This window comes from Dendropsophus ebraccatus, chromosome 4 (genome assembly GCF_027789765.1).
Source record: "Dendropsophus ebraccatus isolate aDenEbr1 chromosome 4, aDenEbr1.pat, whole genome shotgun sequence".
Classification (NCBI taxonomy): domain Eukaryota; kingdom Metazoa; phylum Chordata; class Amphibia; order Anura; family Hylidae; genus Dendropsophus; species Dendropsophus ebraccatus.
In genome coordinates, this window is record NC_091457.1 from 109,171,594 (window position 1) to 109,192,958 (window position 21,365).

General features: G+C 50.2%; 2 protein-coding genes across 6 annotated transcripts in view; both read right to left on the reverse strand.

The window, feature by feature from the left end:
- Nucleotides 1–2,235: 2,235 nt before the first annotated feature.
- On the reverse strand, nucleotides 2,236–11,111 carry MRPS25 (mitochondrial ribosomal protein S25). The gene is made up of 4 exons (XM_069966691.1): nucleotides 10,844–11,111; nucleotides 3,522–3,628; nucleotides 3,116–3,203; nucleotides 2,236–2,549 (listed from the first exon to the last, which is right to left on the reverse strand). The coding sequence occupies exons 1-4, from the start codon at nucleotides 10,975–10,977 to the stop codon at nucleotides 2,357–2,359; spliced, it is 522 nt and encodes a 173-aa protein (XP_069822792.1). The 5' UTR covers nucleotides 10,978–11,111; the 3' UTR covers nucleotides 2,236–2,356.
- Nucleotides 11,112–11,864: 753 nt separating this feature from the next.
- Nucleotides 11,865–21,365, reverse strand: part of NR2C2 (nuclear receptor subfamily 2 group C member 2) — a 32,458-nt gene continuing 22,957 nt past the window's right edge. For 3 of the 5 annotated variants that reach the window (XM_069966687.1, XM_069966688.1, XM_069966689.1), the window contains exon 14: nucleotides 11,865–12,584. In XM_069966687.1, coding sequence (XP_069822788.1) covers nucleotides 12,386–12,584 — 199 coding nt within the window. In that variant the 3' untranslated portion in view covers nucleotides 11,865–12,385. Of the gene's footprint in view, nucleotides 12,585–12,618; nucleotides 20,640–21,365 lie in introns of those variants that run through there. The other 2 variants (XM_069966686.1, XM_069966690.1) reach the window with 2 other exon arrangements.

The following is a 21,365-nucleotide window of genomic DNA, read 5'->3' on the forward strand; positions in this document are numbered from 1 at the left end:
GCTGGGACTTGTAGTTCTTTTGCAGGAGCTGATACTCTACCTCTATGATTAATAGAAGTTGGTTAATGGGAGCAGTATATTTGTTGGAATAAAGAGCTGCCCTACTTAGAGCAGGAGACAGAACGTATCTCTCTGATCTACTTCCGTATCTGCGATCCCTTTTACTCTAATCACTGAGAGGCAGGCATGGAAATGAGCTGGTAATTACTGCTCGCTCCTACATCAAAAGACCCAGAAACAGGGGGAGAAGTTGGCTGATCAAAAGCATTGGAGAATTCATATGTAAATCACCCCGGACTACCTGCCATTACACAAGCGCTCGATGGCGTCTGAGGTGTCGCGGGAACAACTGACAGAATCTCTGAAAACTTCCTTAATTACATTTGACTCTGGATTATTTCCCCTATAATATAATAATATATATTTTAGGCCGGGGCTACGCAGACACTTCTGGTAGTGCTACTGATTCATTTTGACAGCTGCAGTCCACAGGATACAACTAAGTGGTGTAGGCTTGCTGTATACATCGGGAGATCACCTGACACATGCCACAAGCATTCACTTTAGCTCTGTTGAGGCAGATGATGAAATGGATCAGACTTCTGCACTCTTCCATACTTTATGTATGACCATGGTCTATGTTTGACGATGCCTCTTAAAGCGACTCTGTACCCACAATCTGCCCCCCAAAAAGCGTACTATAGGATAGCTGCTTTTAATCCAAGATCTGTCCTAAGTTCCGGTAGGGAGGTGATGCAGTTATTGTCATAAAAGACATCTTTTAAACTTGCAGCCCTATGTAAATTGGCGTAGCCTAGAGTGTCTATGCTCTAGGATTGCACCGCGCCTCCGTTCCTCCTCCCCACCCTCATCATTAGGAATGCCCCTAGAATTTCCCCTTTGCATCCACCTGTGTGAACACTACACATGGTCTGGATCATTAAGGCACCTGTGCAGTGTTCAGGTGATGAATAGGAAGAATCCTGCCCAGGGGCATTCCTAGTGATAAAGAGGGGCGGGGAGGAAGTATGGAGAGGCGTTGCAATCCTAGAGCATACACACTTTAGGCCACGCCAATTTGACACAGGGCTGCAAGTTTAAAAGTTGTTTTTAGGACAATAACTGCATCACCTGCCATGACCCATGACACATCTTGGATTAAAAGCAGCTGACGTACAAGTGGTTTTGGGGGGGGTCAGATTGTGGGTACAGAGTCACTTTAAGTATACATCAGCGATTCCCATGGCATGTGTTTCTGCTTCATATTGCAAAAACAGTGGCCCAGATTCATCAATATGTCTGATTTTTGTCTCAGAAGAATAGCAACCAACCAGGGTGAGAAGAGATTTAAAGGATTAGAAAAATGCAGCTGCAAAGACAGCTCCACATCTGTCCTCAGGATGTCTTCGACATTACAACTCTTGCCATACCACATACAAGAAGAACATGGAAGAAAATGGTTATGTTTCTCTGTTCCTGGATAACCCTTTTAATGTTTTTCTTTTGCCTGGAGATTGATATTTAAAATCAACCAATCAATAAGACTAACTCCTAACACACTAAATTGGTGGTCTCCAACCAGAGGTTCTCCAGCTGTCACCCAACTACAACTGCACACGAACCTGTCAAACTGCAGCCTTGGTTTCCTGGTCACCTTACTAAACCTTACTTTAAAGGGGTGCTCCAGCATGGGGGAACTTTCTGGGGGGGACCGGGGAGGAGGTGGCTGAAATAAGACGTCCACTCACCTCCCCGGTTCCAGCGGCGGGTCACTCATCGCGGCGCTCCGGTCCCCGGTTCCCGGCCGCTTCCTGGTGTCTGACGCCGCCCGAGACGCTACGTCTCAGGGCCGCTCAGCCACTCAGTGAAGGAGGCAGGATCCGAGCGGACTTCAAACGGATCCCGCCTCCTTCACTGAGTGGCTGAGCGGCCCTGAGACGTAGCGTCTCGGGCGGCGTCAGACACCAGGAAGCGGCCGGGAACCGGAGTGCCGCGATGAGTGACTCGCCGCTGGAACCAGGGAGGTGAGTGGACGTCTTTTATTTCAGCCACCTCCTCCCCGGTCCCCCCCAAAAAGTGCCCCCACACTGGATAACCCCTTTAAACCTACAGCTATCAGGAGATGCTAAAGGTCTACAATGGCTGTACAAATCACTGGAGCTCACAGTCCAGAACAAAAGTAAGGGTCCTTCCAGTCTGTTGGGATGTGCTGGAATACAGAGAACAAAATAGACATTAAAATAATATTGGTATTTTAATTTAACAAAAAATAGAAAACATTTTAACGCAAAGATAAAAAAACACAACAATGATGACAGTCTGGAGGCCCACCACTAGGAGGCATACATCATGGGGTTTACACTTCTGTCCCGGCTCTCAGTTTAGCTTTGTATTTCCCAGTCATTTCCTTTGGCAGCGGCACCAGTCCGGGGCATGGGACCTGCCCATCTACCTCACACATGCATTCACGAAGATAGTACTTTTTGGGACCAAAATTGGCAGGATTGGATAACACCATTTTTGCCTTTTCTTCTGCTTTTAGGGTCTCACTGTGAGGAGAAAAAAAAAACAACAACAGGGGCTTTAAAAAGAAAAAAAAAAAAAAAGAAAATCACAGTATTCTGTGCCGATTTATCTCTTGTAGGATTTGGAGCGATGTTATTCTGATAAAAAGCACAAAATCCCCTGTATAGCCATAGTTACATAATAATACTTTAATTCGAAGGTAGGGCAGAGCGATATACCGCAAAAATACTGATACCGTCTCTGGCTTTGGTTAACCGACTTCAACTTTGCCAGGACGGTATCTGCGGTATATTTCGATCTTCCCAGCCTGTCAGAGCGCCCATGCACCTGGCCCGTAAGAGTGCTATCAAACCCACACGTCCAGCCAGTCCAGCCCCATCAGAGCATTCCTCCCCCAGCACCCATCCCGTCAGATCGTGCAGCCCAGCCAGCCAATTGCTTCACTCTGACCTATTAAATAATAATCTTGTGGGCCCTGAATGACTACTTTACAGACTCTACAGATAGCTGAATGAACACACATGACAGGTGCCCCTGCTCACAATGGAGACATCACATGACCCACACACAGAGGCTGCAGTGGTCTTACTCTGTCTTGCCCAGGATTTTCTTCACATGCTCTAAGATCTCCGTCCGGCTTTTTTCTTCAATATCAACCAGGACCTGCTCCCCATCATCTGCCAGAAAAGAGGCATGTGGACTGTGAGCGATAAAAGCCATGAATGCTCCGACTTAGACCACCGGCCCAGGACACTGCAGCATCAATACCGGGGACAATCAGGTTTAGTATGGACATTAGAATGATCAGTGGGTGTAGTGATTGTAAGACACCCTTAGTTCTGGTCACCCCTGAGTCTCCTGGTTCATGACCAGTGAGGTCACTCAGGTCATAGCTGATGTTAGGGGGTAAAACCTGATTATTAGGTAAATGTTACCACAGCTCTCCCCGCCACAATGGCTGAGATAAGTGGTGACATGAAACATGGTGCACTTACCTAGGTAGAACCTTAAGAAAGGAGATGGGGTCATGTTCTTTAGCAGCATAATCTGCACCCAGGGATTCTTATACTGGATCTGAGGAATGTTAAAGAATACAAATTTCCTGCAAGAATAAGGTAAGAATTGAAGGGGAGTGAGCTGTGCCCCTATGTCACACCCACAACCCCTGCACACTAACCTTCATCACACCGACTGTCCCAAGTGTCCTTCCCACCCATCTACTCATAGTTGTAGCTTGTGCCTCCTGTGCCCTCAACCCCTACCTTGTGCGACTCTATACCATGCTGTACACTAGCACCAGTACAACCAGCATGTGTCTATACTCTACATATATACTTATATCACCCTACTATGTTCCCAGTGACCTCATATACTCCTTACATCTGTGTCAGTTCTCCCCCTCGCCCTGTGCCCTCTGTCAGGTCTCTCCCTCAACCTGTGCCCTCTGTCAGGTCTCCCTCTCCCCCTGTGCCCTCTGTCAGGTCTCCCTCTCACCCTGTGCCCTCTGTCAGGTCTCCCCCTCACCCTGTGCCCTCTGTCACGTCTCCCCCTGTGCCCTCTGTCACGTCTCCCCCTGTGCCCTCTGTCACGTCTCCCCCTGTGCCCTCTGTCACGTCTCCCCCTCGCCCTGTGCCCTCTGTCACGTCTCCCCCTCGCCCTGTGCCCTCTGTCACGTCTCCCCCTCGCCCTGTGCCCTCTGTCACGTCTCCCCCTCGCCCTGTGCCCTCTGTCACGTCTCCCCCTCGCCCTGTGCCCTCTGTCACGTCTCCCCCTCGCCCTGTGCCCTCTGTCACGTCTCCCCCTCGCCCTGTGCCCTCTGTCACGTCTCCCCCTCGCCCTGTGCCCTCTGTCACGTCTCCCCCTCCCCCTGTGCCCTCTGTCAGGTCTCCCCCTCACCCTGTGCCCTCTGTCACGTCTCCCCCTCACCCTGTGCCCTCTGTCACGTCTCCCCCTCGCCCTGTGCCCTCTGTCACGTCTCCCCCTCGCCCTGTGCCCTCTGTCACGTCTCCCCCTCGCCCTGTGCCCTCTGTCACGTCTCCCCCTCGCTCTGTGCCATCAGTCAGTTATCCTTATTACCCTATGCCAGGACAATTCTCCCCCTCACCCTGTACCCTCTCTCTGTCATATCTTCCCTTCACCCTGTATCCTCTCTCTGCCAGTTCTTCTCCTCACCCTGTACCCTCTGTCAGTTCTCCCCATCACCCTGTGACATCTCTGTCAGTTCTCCCCTCCCCCATGCCCTGTCAGTTCTCCCCTTCACCCTGTGCCCTATGTATCTGTTCTCCTCACCCTGTGGCAGTTCTCCCCTCCCCCATGCCCTGTCAGGTCTCCCCCTCACCCTGTGCCCTCTGTGTCAGTTCTCCCCCTCACCCTGTGCCCTCTGTCAGGTCTCTCCCTCACCCTGTACCCTCTGTCAGGTCTCTCCCTCACCCTGTGCCCTCTGTCACATCTCCCCCTCGCCCTGTGCCCTCTGTATCTGTTCTCCTCCTCACCCTGTACCAGTTCTCCCCTCCCCCATGCCCTGTCAAGTCTCCCCCTCACCCTGTGTCCTCTGTCAGGTCTCCCTCTCACCCTGTACCCTCTGTCAGTTCTCCCCATCACCCTGTGACATCTCTGTCAGTTCTCCCCTCCCCCATGCCCTGTCAAGTTCTCGCCTTCACCCTGTGCCCTATGTATCTGTTCTCCCCCTCACCCTGTGCCCTCTGTCAGGTCTCCCTCTCACCCTTGGCCCTCTGTATCTGTTCTCCCTCTCACCCTGTGCCCTCTGTCAGGTCTCCCTCTCACCCTGTGCCCTCTGTCATTCCCTCACCCTGTGCCCTCTGCCAGGTCTCCCCCTCACCCTGTGCCCTCTGTCAGGTCTCCCCCTCACCCTGTGCCCTCTGTATCTGTTCCCCCCCCTCACCCTGTGCCCTCTGTCAGGTCTCTCCCTCACCCTGTGCCCTCTGTCAGGTCTCCCTCTCACCCTGTGCCCTCTGTCAGGTCTCCCCCTCTCACCCTGTGCCCTCTGTCAGGTCTCCCCCTCTCACCCTGTGCCCTCTGTCAGTTCTCCCCCTCACCCTGTGCCCTCTGTCAGGTCTCCCTCTCACCCTGTGCCCTCTGTATCTATTCTCCCTCTGACCCTGTGCCCTCTGTCAGGTCTCTCCCTCACCCTGTGCCCTCTGTATCTGTTCTCCCTCTCACCCTGTGCCCTCTGTATCTGTTCTCCCTCTGACCCTGTGCCCTCTGTATCTATTCTCCCTCTGACCCTGTGCCCTCTGTCTGGTCTCTCCCTCACCCTGTGCCCTCTGTCAGGTCTCTCCCTCACCCTGTGCCCTCTGTCAGTTCCCCCTCTCACCCTGTGCCCTCTGTCAGTTCCCCCTCTCACCCTGTGCCCTCTGTCAGTTCCCCCTCTCACCCTGTGCCCTCTGTCAGGTCTCCCCCTCTCACCCTGTGCCCTCTGTCAGGTCTCCCCCTAACCCTGTGCCCTCGGTCAGGTCTCCTTCTCACCCTTGGCCCTCTGTATCTGTTCTCCCTCTCACCCTGTGCCCTCGGTCAGTTTTCCCCCCCTCACCCTGAGCCCTCTGTCAGGTCTCCCTCTCACCCTTTGCCCTCGGTCAGTTTTCCCCCTCTCACCCTGTGCCCTCTGTCAGGTCTCCCTCTCACCCTTTGCCCTCGGTCAGTTTTCCCCCTCTCACCCTGTGCCCTCTGTATCTGTTCTCCCTCTCACCCTGTGCCCTCTGTATCTATTCTCCCTCTGACCCTGTGCCCTCTGTCTGGTCTCTCCCTCACCCTGTGCCCTCGGTCAGTTTTCCCCCTCTCACCCTGTGCCCTCGGTCAGTTTTCCCCCTCTCACCCTGTGCCCTCTGTCAGTTTTCCCCCTCTCACCCTGTGCCCTCGGTCAGTTTTCCCCCTCTCACCCTGTGCCCTCGGTCAGTTTTCCCCCTCTCACCCTGTGCCCTCTGTATCTGTTCTTCCCCTCACCCTGTGCCCTCTGTCAGGTCTCTCTCTCACCCTGTGCCCTCTGTCAGTTTTCCCCTCTCACCCTGTGCCCTCTGTCAGTTTTCCCCCCCTCACCCTGTGCCCTCGGTCAGTTTTCCCCCCCTCACCCTGTGCCCTCGGTCAGTTTTCCCCCCCTCACCCTGTGCCCTCGGTCAGTTTTCCCCCCCTCACCCTGTGCCCTCGGTCAGTTTTCCCCCCCTCACCCTGTGCCCTCGGTCAGTTTTCCCCCCCTCACCCTGTGCCCTCGGTCAGTTTTCCCCCCCTCACCCTGTGCCCTCGGTCAGTTTTCCCCCCCTCACCCTGTGCCCTCGGTCAGTTTTCCCCCCCTCACCCTGTGCCCTCGGTCAGTTTTCCCCCCCTCACCCTGTGCCCTCGGTCAGTTTTCCCCCCCTCACCCTGTGCCCTCGGTCAGTTTTCCCCCTCTCACCCTGTGCCCTCTGTCAGTTTTCCCCCTCTCACCCTGTGCCCTCTGTCAGTTTTCCCCCTCTCACCCTGTGCCCTCTGTCAGTTTTCCCCCTCTCACCCTGTGCCCTCTGTCAGTTTTCCCCCTCTCACCCTGTGCCCTCTGTCAGTTTTCCCCCTCTCACCCTGTGCCCTCGGTCAGGTCTCTCTCTCACCCTGTGCCCTCGGTCAGGTCTCTCTCTCACCCTGTGCCCTCGGTCAGGTCTCTCTCTCACCCTGTGCCCTCGGTCAGGTCTCTCTCTCACCCTGTGCCCTCGGTCAGGTCTCTCTCTCACCCTGTGCCCTCGGTCAGGTCTCTCTCTCACCCTGTGCCCTCGGTCAGGTCTCTCTCTCACCCTGTGCCCTCGGTCAGGTCTCTCTCTCACCCTGTGCCCTCGGTCAGGTCTCTCTCTCACCCTGTGCCCTCGGTCAGGTCTCTCTCTCACCCTGTGCCCTCGGTCAGGTCTCTCTCTCACCCTGTGCCCTCGGTCAGGTCTCTCTCTCACCCTGTGCCCTCGGTCAGGTCTCTCTCTCACCCTGTGCCCTCGGTCAGGTCTCTCTCTCACCCTGTGCCCTCGGTCAGGTCTCTCTCTCACCCTGTGCCCTCGGTCAGGTCTCTCTCTCACCCTGTGCCCTCGGTCAGGTCTCTCTCTCACCCTGTGCCCTCTGTCAGGTCTCTCTCTCACCCTGTGCCCTCTGTCAGGTCTCTCTCTCACCCTGTGCCCTCGGTCAGGTCTCTCTCTCACCCTGTGCCCTCGGTCAGGTCTCCCTCTCACCCTGTGCCCTCTGTCAGGTCTCCCTCTCACCCTGTGCCCTCTGTATCTGTTCTCCCCCTCCCCCTGTGCCCTCTGTCAGTTTCCCCCCTCTCACCCTGTTCCCTCGGTCAGTTTTCTCCCCCTCACCCTGTGCCCTCTATCAGGTCTCTCCCTAACCCTGTGCCCTCGGTCAGGTCTCCTTCTCACCCTTGGCCCTCTGTATCTGTTCTCCCTCTCACCCTGTGCCCTCGGTCAGTTTTCCCCCCCTCACCCTGAGCCCTCTGTCAGGTCTCCCTCTCACCCTTTGCCCTCGGTCAGTTTTCCCCCTCTCACCCTGTGCCCTCTGTCAGGTCTCCCTCTCACCCTTTGCCCTCGGTCAGTTTTCCCCCTCTCACCCTGTGCCCTCTGTCAGGTCTCCCTCTCACCCTTTGCCCTCGGTCAGTTTTCCCCCTCTCACCCTGTGCCCTCTGTCAGGTCTCCCTCTCACCCTTTGCCCTCGGTCAGTTTTCCCCCTCTCACCCTGTGCCCTCTGTATCTGTTCTCCCTCTCACCCTGTGCCCTCTGTATCTATTCTCCCTCTGACCCTGTGCCCTCTGTCTGGTCTCTCCCTCACCCTGTGCCCTCGGTCAGTTTTCCCCCTCTCACCCTGTGCCCTCGGTCAGTTTTCCCCCTCTCACCCTGTGCCCTCGGTCAGTTTTCCCCCTCTCACCCTGTGCCCTCGGTCAGTTTTCCTCCTCTCACCCTGTGCCCTCTGTATCTGTTCTTCCCCTCACCCTGTGCCCTCTGTCAGGTCTCTCTCTCACCCTGTGCCCTCTGTCAGTTTTCCCCTCTCACCCTGTGCCCTCGGTCAGTTTTCCCCCCCTCACCCTGTGCCCTCGGTCAGTTTTCCCCCCCTCACCCTGTGCCCTCGGTCAGTTTTCCCCCCCTCACCCTGTGCCCTCGGTCAGTTTTCCCCCCCTCACCCTGTGCCCTCGGTCAGTTTTCCCCCCCTCACCCTGTGCCCTCGGTCAGTTTTCCCCCCCTCACCCTGTGCCCTCGGTCAGTTTTCCCCCCCTCACCCTGTGCCCTCGGTCAGTTTTCCCCCCCTCCCCCTGTGCCCTCGGTCAGTTTTCCCCCCCTCACCCTGTGCCCTCGGTCAGTTTTCCCCCCCTCACCCTGTGCCCTCGGTCAGTTTTCCCCCCCCTCACCCTGTGCCCTCGGTCAGTTTTCCCCCCCTCACCCTGTGCCCTCGGTCAGTTTTCCCCCCCTCACCCTGTGCCCTCGGTCAGTTTTCCCCCCCTCACCCTGTGCCCTCGGTCAGTTTTCCCCCCCTCACCCTGTGCCCTCGGTCAGTTTTCCCCCCCTCACCCTGTGCCCTCGGTCAGTTTTCCCCCCCTCACCCTGTGCCCTCGGTCAGTTTTCCCCCCCTCACCCTGTGCCCTCGGTCAGTTTTCCCCCCCTCACCCTGTGCCCTCGGTCAGGTCTCTCTCTCACCCTGTGCCCTCGGTCAGGTCTCTCTCTCACCCTGTGCCCTCTGTCAGGTCTCTCTCTCACCCTGTGCCCTCTGTCAGGTCTCTCTCTCACCCTGTGCCCTCGGTCAGGTCTCTCTCTCACCCTGTGCCCTCGGTCAGGTCTCTCTCTCACCCTGTGCCCTCGGTCAGGTCTCTCTCTCACCCTGTGCCCTCTGTCAGGTCTCTCTCTCACCCTGTGCCCTCGGTCAGGTCTCTCTCTCACCCTGTGCCCTCGGTCAGGTCTCCCTCTCACCTTGTGCCCTTGGTCAGTCCCCCCCCCCTCTCACCCTGTGCCCTCTGTCACGTCTCCCTCTCACCCTGTGCCCTCTGTATCTGTTCTCCCCCTCACCCTGTGCCCTCTGTCAGGTCTCCCTCTCACCCTGTGCCCTCTGTCAGGTCTCCCTCTCACCTGGCGCCCTCTGTCAGGTCTCCCCCTCACCCTGTGCCCTCTGTCAGGTCTCCCCCTCACCCTGTGCCCTCTGTATCTGTTCTCCCCTCTCACCCTGTGCCCTCTGTCAGGTCTCTCTCTCTCTCTCACCCTGTGCCCTCTGTCAGGTCTCCCTCTCACCCTGTGCCCTCTGTATCTGTTCTCCCCCTCACCCTGTGCCCTCTGTCAGGTCTCTCTCTCTCTCACCCTGTGCCCTCTGTCAGGTCTCCCTCTCACCCTGTGCCCTCGGTCAGGTCTCTCTCTCACCCTGTGCCCTCTGTCAGGTCTCTCTCTCACCCTGTGCCCTCTGTCAGGTCTCTCTCTCACCCTGTGCCCTCTGTCAGGTCTCTCTCTCACCCTGTGCCCTCTGTCAGGTCTCTCTCTCACCCTGTGCCCTCTGTCAGGTCTCTCTCTCACCCTGTGCCCTCGGTCAGGTCTCTCTCTCACCCTGTGCCCTCGGTCAGGTCTCTCTCTCACCCTGTGCCCTCTGTCAGGTCTCTCTCTCACCCTGTGCCCTCGGTCAGGTCTCTCTCTCACCCTGTGCCCTCGGTCAGGTCTCCCTCTCACCTTGTGCCCTTGGTCAGTCCCCCCCCCCCTCTCACCCTGTGCCCTCTGTCACGTCTCCCTCTCACCCTGTGCCCTCTGTATCTGTTCTCCCCCTCACCCTGTGCCCTCTGTCAGGTCTCCCTCTCACCCTGTGCCCTCTGTCAGGTCTCCCTCTCACCTGGCGCCCTCTGTCAGGTCTCCCCCTCACCCTGTGCCCTCTGTCAGGTCTCCCCCTCACCCTGTGCCCTCTGTATCTGTTCTCCCCTCTCACCCTGTGCCCTCTGTCAGGTCTCTCTCTCTCTCTCACCCTGTGCCCTCTGTCAGGTCTCCCTCTCACCCTGTGCCCTCTGTATCTGTTCTCCCCCTCACCCTGTGCCCTCTGTCAGGTCTCTCTCTCTCTCACCCTGTGCCCTCTGTCAGGTCTCCCTCTCACCCTGTGCCCTCTGTATCTGTTCTCCCCCTCACCCTGTGCCCTCGGTCAGTCCCCCCCCCTCACCCTGTGCCCTCTGTCAGGTCTCCCTCTCACCCTGTGCCCTCTGTCAGTCCCCCCCCCCTCACCCTGTGCCCTCTGTCAGGTCTCTCTCTCTCTCTCACCCTGTGCCCTCTGTCAGGTCTCTCTCTCTCACCCTGTGCCCTCTGTCAGGTCTCACCCTGTGCCCCCTGTCAGGTCTCCCTCTCACCTGGCGCCCTCTCCGTGCTGGCCGCGGGTGTTGTAATTGACGGTCATGATCTTGACGTTGCTCTTAAAGACGATCTCTCCGCTCTGCAGATACTGCAGGGTGCGGCGGATCGGGAAGGGACCCTTCATCGGCATTTTGAGGACAGGCCTGGGACACTCACAGGAGCATGGCCGCACAGCACGCTGGGAATTGTAGGCTCACAGGACCCGTCGCTGGCTGGGAGGAGTTAACTGTCCTAGCTGCCGCACTGCACGCCGGGAAGTGTAGTCCCGTCACACATCCTCGCTCCTATCACGTCACGTGATGTACACTTTGCTGTATGTTAACCCTCTCCTGTGCTGCAGCCTGATCTCAGCGCGAGCATAGAGGACTGTCTGTAATCCAATAGTATTTACCTGACACTGGGGTCACCTAGCTGACAATTACATTGATCTCCCACATCACGTGACTGCACAGACCGGTGTGAAGATCATGGTATCAGCTCTGAAGAGTAGTGTGGGCTGAATAGTAAGTACCGCTCTGGAGTATGAGGGTGGGTTTATACTGAGGAATTCTGACTATGAACCCAGGGTATGTGCACACTGAGTAATTTAGCGCGCATCTCCGCCGGTGTCATAGACTCCATTCAAGGTCATTCTTTGGGTAGGTTCATACTGAGGAATTCTCGCGGACAATGTCCACGGAATTCCGCTGAATGTCCGCGCGCACAGCCGCGCACCTTTCCGCCGGCTCCATAGACACCATTCTATGGGCCGGCGTATTCCGCTCTCCGACGAAAGAAGTGACATGTCAGGGTGGGTTCATACTACGGAATTCTCACGGACAATGTCTGCGGAATTCCGTCGTGTGTCCGCGCGCGACATGTCACTTCTTTCGGCGGATAGCGGAATACGCCGGTCCATAGAATGGTGTCTATGGAGCCGGCGGAAAGGCGCGCGGACATTCTGCGGAATTCTGTGGACATTATCCGCGAGAATTCCTCAGTATGAACCCACCCTAATACAGGGTATAACTCAGAATCAGTAACATACTGTATGTACATAGTGACTTCACCAGCAGAACAGCATGCAATGTATGTATACAGTAACCCCATCTTACCATAGGCCCCGGGCTGTTCACCAAGCCTGGGCCCCCCAACTCCACTGTAACTATGGCAGCACTAGTGTGGTCTTCATAGTACAGGATACATAATGTCATGATGCCCTGATTTGTGCAAAATCAAGGTAAAAAAGCTGCTATTGTTTGCAAATTTTGGCAGAACTGTAGCCAGAAGACATTTCACCACTAAAAGTATAAGTCTGTTTGGGTAGCCATGGGCCCCCCAAGGAGCTCAGGGCCCCGGGCTACCACCCGAAAAGGACCTGTTATAATCTGCTACTGCCATCAGCAGAATAGTGAGTGCAGCTCTGGAGTATAATACAGGGTATAACTAAGGATCAGTAACATACTGTATGTACATAGTGACTTTACCAGCAAAACAGTATGTAATGTATGTATACAGTAATTCCATCAGCAGAATAGTGAGTGCAGCTCTGGAGTATATTACAGGACATAACTACAAGATAGGGCATAGGGAATCTCCACAGGAATTCTGTCTTCACGTCCAGCATCAACAAATCCTGTGGCATCTCCGGTGTTTGGTCTGAATGACCACTGACCTCCACTATGGATTTTGTGTATGGAGCTGCAGTCACACAGGTCATGTATGGATCCATGGAGAATACTGGTGTCCTGCCAGTCACTTTTACCATGAAATAAAGAAGAAGACACCGAGATTTGGGAAAGTTTGTTATTCACTTTAATAGTATAAACCTCATTCAGGGAGTTATTATGAAGCAACAAAAAAAAAACAATGCCACAAGGAAAGAGCATTTAATAAAATGCATCAGCTAGTCCATGCACTGCAATACTCTATATACAAAACAACAATGCAAATCTCTCCGTGACGAAGACCATGATTAGATAGAAAATTCAGGTAAAAAATAATAACACTCATGCCGTATTCTAAAACATCACAGAGACAAGGCTGGTGACAGAGGAGGACTGACATGGGGCAAAGGAGCCAGAGTGGCGGCCATGTTGGCTCAATGGTGTGGCGCTCAGTATCCAGCTCTGAATCAGGGAGAACAATTAGACCTGGCAGCTTATACAACACATAGTCTAAGATATAATGGTTCAGTCCTCCAGATCACATAACCAATAGAGGGCGCCAAAACCCCTGAATACCAATGGAGCAAAACCTCTGCCAGCTAATATGTTTGGGAAGGAATTTAGAAAACATCTTCTGCTCAGTATAGTAGAAAGAGTAAGAAGTGAAAATAACAGGACAGGAGTCCTCAGTGCAATCTGTCTGGGGGTAAGAAAGGTAACGGTAACTAATGTGTCCTTATGGCTGGGGCTGGATGGTCATGGCATGGCTGATGGAGAGCACAACCTAGTACTGGAAGGTATATGAGCATCTAGGCCTCTTCTGTAGGGGAGAGTCTCATATAAACTACCAGCTGACCCTGAACCCATAGTCTGCAGCATTGGAGTACATAGAATTTTTAGCCTGTGACTATGGAAATACATAGCTCTACATAGGACACGTATACACTGAACGGTAGCAGGTCATTTTATCGTCTCTATTTACAAATTGCTTCATTTTTCGTCTCTTTTCAGGGTTTTTTTGCCTGGTCTGGTGGAGGTGGAGGTCACCTAGTGACATCCCTCATACACAGGCTGAAGTATACTGCACCAGACATGTTACTTTTACTGGATCCTGCTCTATGGAATGGCACAGATGTCTGTGCTATCTCATCCAGTAAGGAAACTCCAGAATGGACATCTCAATGACACATTTTTGGCCTCTGTTGGGTGATGGAGGTCTATGGATACATTTGCTGTTGGGAGATGCCTGACTCATGCAGTAAATGTACATCACAGACAAAGTAAAAAAAAAGCCTTAGCTGCACTGAAGCATTAATAAAAATAAATTAATTAAAGAGGGAACCTTAAAGGGACTTTCTAAATGTAACCATTTAAAGCCAGTTTCATGCTATCTGAACCACGGGCAGCATGAACACTGAGAGGTTCTCTCTGTACAGAGTTGTATGATTCACCCTGAAATGCTGCGTTCTTTTGAGGAATCATATATTCCTAAAGCACCGTCTGGAGGCCATTAGGGCAGCACCCAGGGACTTCTCCCTACCCCGCCTGTTTCATTTATAAATCACTCCCTATACCTAAAACAGGACAAAATCTATGTATCCAAGCTGTGTGTTGGGGAGAAGTGGCCAGTGACTTGTGGTTCAGGCAGCATAAAAGTGATGACAGGTTTCCTAAAACAGAAGAACAGGGGTACCTTGAGCCCCCTTCTGGAAGCTTTGGCTAATGCACTGATGCAGAGACAGCGAGAATGGCAAGCATTGTCCTAACTCATCAGATCTCACCCATCACATATCCTGTAGATAAATGGGACCCCCCCTTTAAGTACATGATCTGACGGTAGGAAATAATAATAAATTGGTCCTCCCCAGGTGTTACAGATGTTCTCGCCATGTGTAGTATTATTATTTATTTTTAAAGCACCCTTGATTCCAGAGCGTGTGTATTACAGGCCTATCCAGCGTTTGGTGGTGTAGCACAGTGCACGTCCTTACAATTACACAGTAACCAGAAAGCTGTGTATAAAAAGCCTCTAGCTCTGTAAATGCAAAGCTTTACCTCTGCTGCCTCATGTGTAATGCACCATTCATCAGCAGCATATAAGGCACATTGCTGTCTTACTTCCCCCTGCTGGCTGTGCTAGGTGGGGGATGAATTGTAAGTGCAGATCCAGACTAGTTGTAGCCACAGAATAAGTCAGAGACTGACAAAAGCAACTATATGATGTTAATGGGGCATTCCCACCTGAAGGTTGGGGGTATCAGCAGTTAGGGCTCCACCAATCAGATTCTTATACCCTATCCTGTGTATAGGGGATAACTGTTAAAAGGCCTTTCCATAACCTATTCTGAAAAAGTGGCTGCTGATAGTGTTCAGCGGACTTGGCCAATTGTTGAGGTTCGGCAATGTGCTTCGAACAGAAACGGTCACTGCACGTCTCCTCCTTCACTTATACATTGAGCTGCTCTACTCATTAACCCTTCCACTCTTGCTGGGAGGCCATCTCCCATTGGCTCTTTTCAGTCTTAATGACTAATTCACCAATTTAGCCGAGCCAACAGCCAAAATGATACTAAATGTACTGCAGATATATCAGGGCATGATGGAAAGCCACCAGTTGGGGATGGTTACATACAATGCACTTTCTATACTGGACTCAGGTACAAACGCAGGTTCTTGTCTTTACCCATAATGGACTGATGATTGTCTGATGCATTTTATGATCTGCTGTATATAGAGTTTACTCCTGTGGTAACTTGTCTGTTGCGAGGTCTGGATTATAGAAGCCGCACAATAAGCCGTCTTACAAAAGTGCTTGAGTCATAAGGTTAATAACAGTCCATAGAAATGGGGAAGGGGGAGAGGGAAAAAGTGAAATGGTTCAGGGGGTTGTGGGAAAAGTAAAAGGAATCTCTCACGCAACCCAGCAGCTTTAAAGTGGTTATACTGGGTTAGAATAAACATAGCTACTTTTTTCCCCACAAAAAAACAGCACCACACCTGTCTACAGGTTGTGTGTGGTATTACTAGTTAGCTCCATTCACTTAAATGCAACTGATCTGCCATACTTCACCTAAGAGTGGTGCTGTTACTGGAAGAAAGCAGCCATGTTTTTCTAAGCCTGCATAACCCCTTCAAAGGTGAAGCATCTGTTAGATCCATAGTCTCTAACCTGTGGCTCATCAGGGTATGCTGGGAGTTGTAGTTTTCCAACTGCTTCAAAGCTGCAATGAAGTGGGTGCTATATCTCAAAAAGAGCATCATATAGCTCGTAGTAACAGACTTGTTTGATTACCATACATACAGTGAAATTCCTTTTATCCGGCACTTCATAAGCCATAGCCTCTAATAATATGGCACGTATACCAGCACAGATAATCCTGCATTCTGCAAGGCCAGAAGCAGAAGACTGAGCCAGAAGATTCTTTACAAATAAATATGTCCCATTTGAAACATTCTGTGTCTTTCTAACTTTGGATTCTCATCACATTGTACCAGTAGGTAACTGGTATATACCACCAAAGTGCTAAATAGGTATGCCAATATACACCATTTTGACAGGTCCATCTCCTACACTTATATGCTCATTTTGCAGAACTGATCTTCTATGGTTTTGAATCCAGCAAAATGAAGCAAACAATCACTACTTTACTATGTTTGGCCAATTAAACTCAATGGGCCAGATGCCAGTACACTGTGGTATAGGTCGGCATACCCTTTTGGGAACATATTGGCATAATGTGATGTGATTTCAGCCTTATAAAACTTGTGTATTCATTTCTTAAACATTTTACTAGTTCTGTTTCTTGTCAGTGAATAAAACCTCTTGTTTACATCCAAAGCCATTGTAACCTAGTCTTGCACTCGCACACGTGAATGAGGCTTCCACAACTTTGTTCACATGCAATGGAAACTTTCAGTGTTGGATTAAGGGCACATTACTTATTTTGGCCAGGGCTAATCCTTGTGCAGATCTGCTGTACATTCGTGGCAGAAATCATGTGAACAGAAAGTAAATGTACCAGAGCTTAGTACCTGTATGAGCAGAAAAAGGTGATGACTGTAGATATAAACCAGAATGACGCCATTCACTGACAGCATGGGATATAAAGTCTATTAGAGAGACTGGGAACGTTGCATTATACAATGTTTGAGCTTCATTTACATAAAACTGGGAAACCCCTTTAATGTCAGATTTAAAGGGGTTTTCCAGGCAAAACAGACTGATGAGCTATCCACAGGATAGATCAATATTCACTGATAAGCGGTGTCATAGTAATTATTGATCATGATCCCCAAACCCAGGGATCTCACCATATTCACATCCTCCTCCAATCAGCTATTCAGTGCCCGCTGATCAGCGACTGAATTCTTATCTCGTGGCTAGCTCATCTATCTGTTTTCCCTGGAAAACCCCTTTAAGGAATTTTATTGTGTACATGATATAGGGATGTAGTAACTCTAGCAACAAATTGGTTTTTCTCTCTTTATCCTAAACAAACAAGTAATGTTAAAATACATTATTAAAATTTATGTATACATATAAGTCATAAGTGCTTTTGTTTACAGACCTCTGATGTGTGCATAAAAGGTTAAAATTGCGAGTGCCAAGTGCATTATGTTGGCAGTCAAATCTATGCTGGACAATTGCTTGCTTGTTTTAAAGAGGCGCTGTCGTAAAAAATTTACATAAAACTGGGAAACCCCTTTAATGTCAGATTTAAAGGGGTTTTCCAGGCAAAACCCCTTTAATGTCAGATTTAAAGGGGGTTTCCAGGCAAAACAGACTGATCCACAGGATATGTCAATATTCACTGATAAGTGTCTTAGTAATTATTGATGTTTAAATCACTATTATACATATGGCCACTAGAGGTCTCCCTTCCTCTCAGCTCCCTCAGCACCGATTTTTGGTCTTTTCTCTGTTCAAAAAAGAAGACCAAACAGGAAGTCTCAGTCCTTTAAACGCTCACAAACATGCATTGGTATTGACTGATCGCCATTGATGAGCACGCACGTAACAAGACAAGTGTTCAACACACGTGTATAGCTGCTGCATGTCCACATTCAGCAGCAGAGAATCCTGGGGGTGCTTGCATTGTATGGTCAGCTCTCCTGTCACACAGCACCAAAACCTCTGTAACCACACAGTGACATTATGCTGACTGAACCGTTGCATAACAAAGAGCACTATCTCCTGGTAAAGCATGTGTAGCTGATATTATAACTTAGCAAAAAGTAATAATATAATTAGCCTAAGTTTAATTGCCCTCAGTTGATATACAACTTGCATGAAGTGTCTTTATTAGTGTATGTACATAAAACAAATATAGGGACTGTGGTAGAATAGCTATAAACGTCTTATAGCATGTATTTATTATAGACAAAAAACAAAGAACAATAGTGATGTTTCACACAAAGCAGGTAGCTATGCATTCCTATCCTGAAGCACGCTTCTCTGCAGCGCATCACTTTGCACTCCCAGCATCTGAGATCAAGCGTCCTCTCCACATGTATCTAGGAGCCTCTATGTCACAATGCACAAAAGTAACATAAGGTACAAGAACTGTAGTGCACAACTATGCGCCCCAACACTAGGAACACATGATCTCCTCATCTATAGACTCCGGAAAGTGATAGAAAAGGCACACTGGAAAATAATCTACAACTGACTGAGTATCTGAATACATCTGTGACATACTGGACAACAATGTAACAGATTTGGCCAGACATCATTTTATGTCTACAATAAATACACTCTATAAGGGTGCCTTCACACGTACCGTATCGCTGTGTATTTATCGCTGCGAGTTTCTCGCTCATAAATCCACAGTGATACTGATTGCTATCAAGCCAATGTATGCATATTCTCACTGCGTGTTTGGAGCGATTTTTACATGCGAGTTTTGATTTTCATATGATTTTCACAGGTGAGTTCAACACCACAAAAAACGCAGCTACTTTTATGCAAGTTTGGTGCGAGTTTTGTGCGAAAAATAAGCAGCGATACGGTACGTGTGAAGGCACCCTAAGACGTATTATAGCTAATCTACCACAGTTCCTCTATTTGCTTCATATACTAACACCTGGGACTGCTGGGATACTTACCCTCAGCTAACCACGGGTTCTCTAACCCCGTTGCATATATTCTTGTGTAAGTACACATAGGACTAGGACTTTCTCTGTTTCGTCTCTTTTTTTGAACAGAGAAAAGACCAAATATCATCACTGAAGGAGCATGGACCACAATTTGGCCATTTGTATTACATTGATTCAAGCATAGAAAACAACCACTGGTGATTTCTTAAAACCTTTTTTTTTTTCACAACAGTGCCTCTTTAAGTTGGTTCGCAGGTTAGTAAATAGTACAAAGTGCAATGCCACTTTATTTCTGAGAAATGTCTAAACCAAACTGAAATGAGAACGACCAATGTTTGTTGGAAATGTTTCATCAAGGTAGGACACCACAGATCAAAACTGAAGATGCAGCAAAGGTAGGACAGCAACCAAGTGGGCACTCACTATGAATGTTGCTTGTCACAGAGTGTTGCAGTACCACCCCTGGTGTATGCTCCCCAGTACAGGGAGTATGTGCCGGGCATACCCAGGGTGTCACAATTCTCTGACTGCCCACCCCTACTGTGCTCCCTATAGACAGGAGGATCTAAAGCAATAAACTGAAATGAAGTTGTATCAGTTACAGAATTTGCCCAATTTTGTACCAATAAGGCTTAAAGGGGTTGTCCAGTCCCATTAAAAGAAGAAACAAATACTTGGTTCCTGGTTTTGTCTCAACAGACAGAAGCTGTTCATAGGTCACTGCTACAACAAGCGATTGGCCCAATGGACGCTAGGTCTGGGTACAATTCGGGGCAGTCTCAACCCATACACAAGAAGACAACCTATAGGTTCTGCAACATCATATTATACATTATGGATCTAGATTGCTGCCTGCCATAAGTGATTGAAACACTCTTGTATAAGAGAGAAAAAACATCCTTAGGGTACAAACGCACACACCGTATACGCAGCGTATTTACTGCTGCGATACGCAGCAAATATGCAGCAGATTAGATCTAAATAACTGAACACAGTATCAAATCTGCACCATCAAATCTGCTGCAGATCTGCTGCGTATTTGCTGCGTATCTGCTGCATATACGGTGTGTGTGTTTGTACCCTTAGCCTGATAAGCCTGAAAGATATTGTTCTGCTAGAACTGTATCCAGTCTACACAACCCTCCCCTGTCACAGCAGCAGCACCATAGATTTCTGCTGTTCTGTTTCTAACAATGTATCAGTGCAGATAAAATACATCAGCCTGGAGTGTGTTTAATTCAAAGAGTAATGTCTACACTGGATACAATGAATGCAAACTCTCAGTATTAGGCCTATGCAGGTTCTGTGAGTGCACAAGAAATCAATTCACTGACAGCAAGTAGTGGTTTTGAAACTGGTTAGGAGCTGGAGCACAATATATATTAGGACGTTGCAGAACATTTCATAATGCATTGAATAGGTGGAAATGTGACTGGATAAACATTGGCTCGGGCCTAGATAATTCACTGAACAATAGCACTGCTTTCCCTCTGTGAAATGATAGATACACCTTAGCTGCCTTCTTATAAAAAGTCCCTGGCATCCTGCCCAACATATATAAAAAAAGGGGGGGTACCTGGAAATTGCTGCCGCTTCTGTTAGGACAGATGACGGTACACAGCTAGAAAACATTGAAGTGTAACAGATATACGCTCCTACCTGATAATCTGCTTATGGCTGTAACCTGTGTCTCAGGTAATGGAAAAAGGGAAAAGGCTACTGAAATGTTCACTGGCTGAGGAAATAGAGAAGTGGGGTCTGCGTTTACCCCTGAATGGGATCTAGGTACGTGTTCCCCAAATGTTAGTGCGCTTTCTCACGACCAGGAAGGGTACGCTGAAAAGTGCTTGATCCGTGCACAAGTGCTAGTTCCGGCTATACACTGGTCCCTGTGATCTGCCCATTGTACTCTGCCGTTTCCATCTTGAGGATGTATGGGATGATGCTATCAATGGGAACATTGCCGATAAGGCCGGTAAAAAAAAGTTCCTCTGTGATGTTGGAGCTCATAAGTCTGAGAGCTGGGAGTCGCACCAAAATTCGGGCCAGTCTGTGGATGGGTTAGGGAAGACAATGATGGCAAAGAAAAAGTGAGAGAAATAAGGGAATAATATCATCAGTTGCTATGAAGCTGCCAGCAGTCAGCAAGCATGTGAGCAGGCAAACCCCTAACAGCTTAGCTGAGCCACTACCAGGCTTCCTTCAGACACTTTGCAGGGCGATTCCTTGGTCTTAAAAAATGCCACAAAGAATGTCCAAAACATTGCCCATAGTTTTTACAGCGTTTTGGTGTTTTTCTGCTCTTTTTTTAATTGTGTGTATTAGTATAGGCGTCTGTAATTTGCAGTTTTATCCCCTGCGTTATTTTCCAGTACAAGCCATGTGATTCTTTTGTCATGTGACATAACTACTGAAGATTTTTTTACCAAAAAAATAAAAACTATGTGGGGAATATGGCATATTATTCAAGCCTTATAGAGGGGGTGATTAATTTTCCTACACGCAATAACATTATGTCAATATTTATAGCAAATCACCATAGGAAGATCTGTACAGACACTGAACGGGTTCTGGGGGATTGCATCTCTGGACCCTGCTGATTTGGGAACACAGTTTTGGGCTATGTTCAAACAACGTAAAAGTACGGCCGTTGTTGCCATCGGCAACAACGGCCGTACTTTGTACGGGTGAACAATGCCTATTGTTCTGAGGGATCACGGCGGGAGCGTATACACATCGTATGCGCTCCAGCCGGGATCCTGCAGGGGTCCGCAAA